The following is a 9,003-nucleotide window of genomic DNA, read 5'->3' as shown; positions in this document are numbered from 1 at the left end:
TGTTTTTAACTTTGTAAGTTTAACTTATTTGATAATTATTTATATTTTATTTTGAAATAAAAAATTTCGTAATATTAACATTTTTAGAAATACCAAATTGAAAAACGATTTGGTATATTTTTGGTGCTTTAAAATAATATGTGAACATTCTCAATGATTTATAATATCAACTTATATATAGTATATGTTAGTTTGAATATTTTCAATAGTATATAACCTAAACTTTGAAAATCATGAGTTTAAATTTAGATTTATATAGTTATACTTGTTTGAAAGTCTTGTATTTTTAAATTAATTATTCTTTTCGTTATTTATTTTTTAATTTTTGAAAAATATTAAACATTATGTTAACTTAATATAGTATTTATATTTTTGTAAATTTACCTTATTCGATATTGATTTATATTTTAGTTTGAAATAAACATTTTTTTGGTAATATTAACATTTTTAAAAATAGTAAACTTAAATAATAATTTGTCATACTACGATTGGTCGTTTAAATCTTACGTGGACGCTCTCGATGGCTTATAGCCTCAACTTTTATATAGTATAGATTTATTAGTTTATATCTTATTAATTTGAGTTATTAACACTCCGGGTCATTTTCCATGTTTTTATTACACTATAGGACAGTTTCATCTACCAAGGTAGTTTTTATAGGTTATTTACATACTTATCCCTAACTAATTGTTAACAATAGTGGCTTCTAGTTTCTTTCTTTTATGTGCAGGCCAATTCTTATTTTAAATTTTGGAATGATATTAAATTTTATAATTGACAAAAAGCAGACAATTACTTTTTATTTCCAGCCACGGATTCACATTTTTCGACAGTGAAAAAAATTTATTTGCGACGACCGGAATTTCAACCGATCCCACAAAGGACGCGGTGGTATCACAGTGTAGACGATTGGGTAACCGACATATAAGTATTTGGTGGATAAGAGCTATGGCAATTTGGATATAATATGCCAAAACTTGAAATTAAAACTTGTTTTCTGTTTTTTCTTTCTTAGTTTTGGATTCTAATCGGTTAATCTATATAATATTTGTAAGTTCTAGAGGTAAAACGCAAAAACAATGAAGATTGCATGATAAAAGTCAATGGCGGCTGTGAGTTATATTTGCAGAAAACGCAGAAAACCCTAATATGAAGAAGATGAAATTATTACAAAATTGTCACTCATTAAAAAAGTTTTTTTTTTTAAGATTGGATGACCACGTGGATGTGTACATAATGTTAGTGTACACATGTTCGGGTACACGAGTACATTGGATGACCACGTGGATATGTACATAATGTTAGTGTATGCATGTACATGTTAAAGTGATAGATTTGTCTTTGTAGGTATAAGGACAAGGAAGCGTGGTTTACGTGAATAAAAAAAGGTTCTTGTTGTTTTGAATGAAGCTTACTTTAGATCTTGATAGCAAATGTGTTATATTTCTGACTTTGTTTATGTGACATACAATTATGGATGTACATATGTACAATATTTGGTGTACACATGTACAATATTATATATTCTTGGTGTACATATATACTTGAATCATGTCTCACTATTTTTTTTGTAAAAAGAGAAATACTATGGGCCATAATGATATTCGATCTGTACATACAAAAACTACTCATGTGTACATATATGATATCTCATGTTTTTGATGACTTTTAGCATCTCGTTTTAAATATTTTAATCATTTTGATTGTATATTAGGCCAAATTGCAACATTAAAAGTATTGAGGTAAATTTATGAAGCAATTTGATCATATTGGAAGTTTGAAGCATATTGTGAAAGAAACATTAAACTAGAGGACCAAAATTGCAAAAAGGTGATACTCCTCCATTGATATTGCAGATCGCACTTCTTGCCAGTTTCGTTGACGACAACAGAGTTGATGAACAAAACACAAAATTCAATTCATCTTCATTGTGCATGTGTATGATAAAGTCTAATAGCGTACATTTGTACAAAAAAATATGGTGGTGTACATGTGTACGAGAAATATGATAGAGCGCATATTTAAAACAACCATAAATTAATCAAGTTAAGACCTACCATGGAGCTAGCATGAAAACACACACACTAATCAGAACTCTTAAACAAGGTGTGAAGGATGAAAAGATGATATTTGGATTCAGTCAGATTTCAAGGATGCCTCGATCCTGCGTGTACATGGGAAGAAGAAAGAAACTTCACATGTACATTTTGTTAGCATTATGTGAGTTCATGAAGTCGCATAAGCTTATTTATTTAGATAGAAAACCTACAAAAAGACCAAAAATGTGTACACAATCACTTTGATGTATAATACAAATTAAGTGTACACGTGTACAGTTTGAATGTAATGTACACACGATTTTTTTTTCATTAATGTTATAAAATTACGAAAATAACCTCATCTTCTTCCTTAGCCATTGTCAACCAGAAATCCTAATCTCCGCATATCTCGCCTATTTTCCACGATTTTTTACATTCTCAACTTGTTTTTTTATGTATTTTTACCCAAATGTGATAGCTTTCAATCCTAATTCATGGCAATAATGAGTCAGAGTGACGAAAAGATGTTTATGGTAGTTCATAGACAGACGAGAGTCTCCAACGTCTCTACCGTTGATGTTGCCGTCGAATACGCATCACTACACCACCATCAGTCATGTACCTTCATATATCTCAAAAGATAGCTTAGGAAAAAAGACAATGATTAAAGATAACTTCTCTGGAAAAATGAATTTGGAAAAATCAAATTTCATTTTCGAAATTTATAGAAAAGTATAAAGGGAAAGAGGAAGAAGAAAGTTACAGAGTCCCACTTTATTCTAGTTAGTGTAATGGGTATTAGATGTCAATGTTATTTAGTTAATTTATGAGTGAAAATGAGATTTAATTAGAAAAAAATATCTAAGTAGTAATAAGTGTCTTATTGTGTTAATAAAACACATAAACTGCCTCTCAGTGTAATTCTTTCTATTAATTTGTTGTTCAAAAAAAAAAACTTATTAATTTAAATGTTAAAAAAAATTTAATCAAACATCAACTGTCCATATATCTAGTGGTGAGAAATAGGTTTTCAAGCGACTAAGTAGAATGTTTAATAAAGAAGTATTGGATTTCTACTTAATTTTAAAATCACAAGCGCTAACCTAAAACTTTCTCAAGCATGTTCAATATGAAAGGCGTTGATGATTATCCAATCACCTTCCTTTGTTCAATTCACTGGATAAATTAAAACATCAGCAAAAAAAAAAATTCATGCTATCAACAAAATTCCTTTGTAATGTCCATGTATCTTATCACTAAGTATCATTAATAAGAAAATATATCAATATTTAATCCTTACTCCTACTTGTTTAATAAAATTTTAAATAATAATATAGATTATATTCAAATTAATGATTCAATTAAAACTAATTAAAATATGACAAATACAAATTAATGAGAACATGACAAATAAACAAAATTACCTAAAATTATAGAAAAGATGACAAATTAGCAAAATCACTTCATAAATATTATTCACTCCATATACAAATATATGATGTTTTAGTTTTTTTTTCCTTGACGTTCTATCTTTAATTAATGCAATATGCTTTAAAAATAAAATATAAATCAAAATATAAATATTTAAACGGTTGAATTTTATTTATGTTTTAGGATCATGTTACTCGGACTCCTAAACGTGTCATCCTTCTAGATGAATTCGTTGATGTTGGTGATGTTCAAAATGCTCCTAAATGTGTTATTTGGGATCTAGAAAGTCTGTCCATAGAACATTTTCATCGCATCAACGTGTACCTTAGCGTCCACGACTACAGTGAACAAGTTTTACCAAAAATTTATATGATTCATGCAAGTGGAACTAAAATAAAACAATTAAGCCACGTAATACCAATACTGAAGATAACAGCAGCTGGCCATCAGATAAGAAATTAATAAAATATCGATTTAAATAGAAAAATTATTCACAAAGACCAAGATTCATATCATAAAAAGGACAAATGAGTTAGATGGCACAAAATATTATGTGATGACAAAATTAGTATATAAAGAAAAGATTGACCAAAATATCACTAAATTACACTAAACCTTAATTTATATCCAAATCCCACCCCGTAAATATTAAACTCTAAATCATAATCACTAAATCTAAAATAAAAATGTATTTTAAACTTTTATTTAGCGATTTTCTTTTTCTTTCTTGTATGTTAATTTGGAATAAGGTGTCTGTGGGCTATTTATATAAAGGAGTTGAACAAAAATCTTGAGCATACTAATTTTTTTATATTATCAAATGATATATGTAGTATACTTTTCTTATAAAAACTAACATCTACGGCTCCATGTTTCAGCTATTATCATGATCAGATTTCAACAATTATATATTAACAACTTTGTAATTAAGATAAACCATGAAAGGTTTATGTATCAATTAAAAGACAAATTACCAGATATAACTACAACATACTAATTTCATTTACAAAAGATCGATTTTTAAATTTCATTTTTATAGATTTTCTAATTTTTAACAAAAAAGTAAAACTTTTATATTGGTTCTACGGAAAAAACAAAAAACATAGAGGCAAAAACAAATAACATTATAACCCTTCAACCTGATAGCAAACATGACTATAGTAACTATACAATCTTAAAGCGCATGAATGAAAGACCTAGCCGAAACTGAGACATAATTGAATACAAAAGTGATCAACGACACAACAAAAGAAGCAAGAAGATGATTCATATCCAGCCGCCCTAACAAAGGACCATTCCTCTCTAAGAAGCATAGAAGCCTGTTTTTTTTTCAATGGGCCCAAACAAAGCATAGAAGCGTAAACGGAAACACAATGGGCCCAGTAATTGGTCCCATAGCCCACGTTCTTCGCGCTCTCGGTTTGCTTCTTCCCCTACTGGCCCGATAAAAATATTATTTTTTGACCCAAAACAAGAAAGAAAAAAATTACAAATCTGAGTTCTGTATGCAGTAGGGAACCCTAGATCTAACCCTAGCCGTCAGATTAGATCAATGGGGAGATGTCTTCTGGACCGTTGGAATCTTAGGAAGCAGCAATGGTGGAGGTAGAAGAGTCGCATTCGTGGGGTATCCAAAAGAGGCGTGAAGATTATTGTTTTTTTTTTTTTTCATGTTGATGGCCAACAATTCGAATTTTCTTCTCTAGCTGTATATTTTGTTATCTCGGTGGTGGTGGTGGTAATGTGTGATTTGGTCGCGCGTACGGGTCGGCTCCAGCAACGGTACAAGGATGGCTCGCGTCTCGTAGCTGGGTACTGATCCACCCACCCTTGTTGTTTTATTACATATGTTTTGTCCTAAAGTTTCATGCTTTGGTTTGTAATGTGTTTCTTTCTCATCCATGGGGCTATACTATGATCATGCATGATGGGTATATAAAAGTTGGGATTTTTCTTTGGTTTTTGATTTTTATTTTTTTTTCCCTATACGCAAGATTCTACTGCGTTGTGTTCTTGTCTGAATTTGAGAAGATTCATGCATTTATTTAGGAAGGAGAGACGTGCAATTAGGATTTTTGTAGTGTTGACAAGATTTAGACTTTGTTTTGGTCTTGGTTACATGATTTTGTTGAGTCTTTAGTTGTCTTTTAATTTCATGTTTCTGGAGATGATGGATGGACCTTGCTTTAACAAGTTTAACATCACGCGTTTGCAGGTGTATTCCTTTTAGGTATATAAACTCTGACGAAAATGATAGTTCCGGATCTGGGAAAGTAGTTCAAGTGTTGATGATCAGCTCATCTAGTGGACCGGGACTTTTGTTTCCCAAGGTACCAGCAACTACAATTCCTACTTGCTTTTGATTCATCTTCTTTTGAAGTGATCGTATATATAGGGAGGATGGGAGAATGATGAAACAGTCAAAGAAGCTGCAGTACGGGAAGCTGTGGAAGAAGCAGGAGTCCGTGGGATTCTTATGGTAAGCCCCTCCTTTCACACCGTGTTTGTTTGTTGGTTGCTGAATGTGTAAAAAATGTGACTACTTGCAGGACTTTTTGGGAGATTATGAGTTCAAAAGCAAAACGCACCAAGACGAGTGTAGCCCAGAAGGTTTATGTAAAGCTGCAATGTACGCCTTGTATGTGAAGGAAGAGCTGGAGACTTGGCCGGAACAGAAGACGAGAACGAGGACATGGCTGACCATTGGAGAGGCTGTAGAGAATTGCAGGCACGCTTGGATGAAGGATGCCTTGGTTGATGGGTTCTGTAAATGGCATAAGGAGAAGATGTGCAAAGGAGATGAAGATTGAAGTTTATGTGTGCATAAAAACTCTGAACTTGGAGAATCTTGCGACTGCGAAACATAGGAGTTTCAATTGTTTTCTCTTTCACAGTTGTCTTCATTATTTTCAATAATTCTGAAAAGAAAGACAGCTCATAACAATCGTGTTTAGCCTAATTCATAATTAAGATGTTCTAATATGACTATTATCTGCTTTTACATGATTGAGATGTATTGTTTTTTCTGTCAATCATGATTGAGATGTTTATCATTATGAATTCATGAATTTGTTATAATGCACATATTGATTTTTACATTTTCACTAGAACTTCAGCTGGATGAAAAACCGCAAGCTTTCTATGTTTCATCATTATCAATTAAGTGCTCTAATGCATCTAAGAGTTCTTGAACAAATGATATAACATATAAGATCTATAACACGTGCTACCATATTCCATACACCGGGGAACAGATCGGACCATTGCAGCAATTCGTAGCCAACAGAACAGATTAGCTGTGGCGCTTATAATTTGAAAGAGTAATAAATAAAGAGTTAAACCAATATGGAACAAGAGCAGCAACAAGGAACTTGATAAACCCCCGGTTCAGCAGAACCGGAACCATATCGATTGACGATTGTTTATTAACATGTCTTCATCAAAGGCCCACCGCACAAACACTCGTTGTCACTGAACGACGCCGCTTCGAGGTGATCAAAAGGAGAACCCGTTGGAATAGGCCCACAAAGCTTGTTGTTGCTGATATCGAGATGGCCCACAAACTTAGCTGACGTTAGCGAATCAGGGATCCGACCCGCTAGATTATTATGAGACAAATCAAGCGCCACGAAATAGGTAGTGGATCCGAAAACGTCGGGTATGGATCCTTCCAACGCATTTCGGCTCAGATTCAAAACACCATAACCGGAATTGCTGAGAAGCGAACCGGGGATCGGACCGGTTAACGAGTTGCAATCGAGATTCAATAGAGAGAGTACCTTCATGTTACCCACCCATTCGGGTATCGGACCTTCGATATGGTTCCTGGATAGATCCAGATCCGCTAACCGGTCCATACCGGACATTGACTCTGGAAGTGACCCGGTTAGTTCGTTACGGCCCAGTAACGCCCTGCTCAGCATCTTCAACGATCCGAAATTCGCCGGGATCTCGCCGGAGATTCCGTTCTCCGTCAGCTCAAGATGCTTCAACTCGGAGAGTGACGTCAGCGACGACGGAATCTCGCCGGACATCCGATTCTCCGCGAGGTTTAGAACGCCGAGTTTGGTGAGTTTGCCGATATCGGTTGGAATCTCTCCGGTGATCCTATTCCCGGCGAGGTCGAGGATGCGGAGAGAAGCTAAGGACGTTATGCAAGGAGGAATCTCGCCGGAGATTCCTTTCCAGTCAGCGAGGACGAAGGAAGTAAGAGCGGTTAAGTCGCAAATCGCCGGGTCAATCGAACCGGAAATATAACCGGACCGGCCTGCTTTTTGGAAAATAGCGTCTTCGGATTCGCCCCGGAGAGAAATATCAGTGACCCGACCCGAGTCAGGATCGCAGCTGATACCGTACCATCCCTTGCAACAGTCCGTGTTTTTGGACCAAGTGTTGAAGATGCCGAGGTTTGGTTCGCTTAGTGACGACTTGAAGGCATTGAGAGCCGTCTGATCGGTAGGGGAGCATGATCGGACGACGGTGATGACTGAGATGAAAGCGACGGCGAGTAAGGAAGTAAGCGGCGATGCCAACAACTTTGTCATTTTTGAAATAAATATAAGACGGTGAAGACTGAAGAGAGTGGTGTTATGTCAATACTGGATTATATAGAAATGCTGAGGGAAGAAAAGAGAGACATTGCATGTGCATGGTATCATGGGCATGTGCGTGTTACTACTATTGTTCTATATAGTATATATTAACTTTACAAATGTATTTTTATTTGTTTATGCATAAAGAGGAGGGTCATGTGTATATGTCAGTTTTTACTTTAAATATTTGATCTATTCAGATGCATCGAGTATTCAACAATGATCCCGTAAAAAAATAAGTTCATGTTAATTTGTAATTCAATGGTTTTTATGATATTTTGTAAATTTAGTTGATATTACAGAAATTACATTTTAATAGCAATTTAAGAATATAAAGCGAAAATAAATTGTGATATATTTACATACTAAATGGAGTATACAATGCCATAAGATCCATGCATGCATGCATGTATTATAGAGAGTTAACTTTTTATTTCTCATCTTACGGAGCAATCATGATGATCTCTCTATTACAGAAACTCCAAAACTTCACATCAATAAAGCATTATATGACTAATTATGTTTGATAGTGTACTAATTTTTAGACTGTTATGAAAGATTAGCCGCAAACGTTGAAAAATATAAAAGATGTGGGGCCGCTGCACTATTTGCACAGTGAATTTTTCTTCTATATAAACGATCGTTTCGATCGATTGTAAACACATCCATCCTTCTCCTTCAATAACACATCCTCTCTTCTTATCAGTATTATCTTCTTCGTACGGGTATAAAATTTTGCTTTATTTAAATTCCTGCGATATAATAAAATTCCAGTTCTTTTCATAACACGTTATCAGCACGATCACTCTGCGATTCGGTAAAATTTATTTGTATCATTTATACCCTGTTATAATGGTCGGTATACCGTCTCTACTATTATTTATATTATGTTATAATGGCCGGAATACCGCCTATATTATTTACTAATAATTTAATTTATT

General features: G+C 33.9%; 2 protein-coding genes across 2 annotated transcripts; one reads left to right on the top strand and one right to left on the bottom strand.

Moving 5' to 3' along the window:
- Positions 1-4,954: 4,954 nt before the first annotated feature.
- Positions 4,955-6,466, top strand: LOC106312589 (nudix hydrolase 16, mitochondrial-like). The gene is made up of 5 exons (XM_013750487.1): positions 4,955-5,097; positions 5,177-5,282; positions 5,686-5,800; positions 5,866-5,949; positions 6,020-6,466. Exons 1-5 carry the CDS (start codon positions 5,067-5,069, stop codon positions 6,278-6,280), a joined length of 597 nt encoding a protein of 198 aa, XP_013605941.1. The 5' UTR covers positions 4,955-5,066; the 3' UTR covers positions 6,281-6,466.
- Positions 6,467-6,652: 186 nt separating this feature from the next.
- LOC106311740 (DNA-damage-repair/toleration protein DRT100) lies at positions 6,653-8,098 on the bottom strand. The gene has a single exon (XM_013749386.1). It carries the CDS (start codon positions 8,012-8,014, stop codon positions 6,896-6,898), a length of 1,119 nt encoding a protein of 372 aa, XP_013604840.1. The 5' UTR covers positions 8,015-8,098; the 3' UTR covers positions 6,653-6,895.
- Between the last annotated feature and the right edge of the window lie 905 nt (positions 8,099-9,003).

This window comes from Brassica oleracea, chromosome C1 (genome assembly GCF_000695525.1).
Source record: "Brassica oleracea var. oleracea cultivar TO1000 chromosome C1, BOL, whole genome shotgun sequence".
In the NCBI taxonomy this organism is placed as follows: Eukaryota; Viridiplantae; Streptophyta; class Magnoliopsida; order Brassicales; family Brassicaceae; genus Brassica; species Brassica oleracea.
The sequence above is the reverse complement of the archived record's forward strand: the minus strand, read 5'-3'. Positions and strand labels throughout refer to the sequence as shown.

Bases quoted from the DNA above. Each gene is read 5' to 3' on its own strand.
- LOC106312589 (XM_013750487.1), top strand. From the start codon at position 5,067: ATGGTGGAGGTAGAAGAGTCGCATTCGTGGG. The intron at 5,283-5,685 runs GTACTGATCCAC...ACGCGTTTGCAG, and splicing joins GGCTCGCGTCTCGTAGCTGG to GTGTATTCCTTTTAGGTATA. The intron at 5,950-6,019 runs GTAAGCCCCTCC...GACTACTTGCAG, and splicing joins GAGTCCGTGGGATTCTTATG to GACTTTTTGGGAGATTATGA.
- LOC106311740 (XM_013749386.1), bottom strand. From the start codon at position 8,014: ATGACAAAGTTGTTGGCATCGCCGCTTACTTCCTTACTCGCCGTCGCT.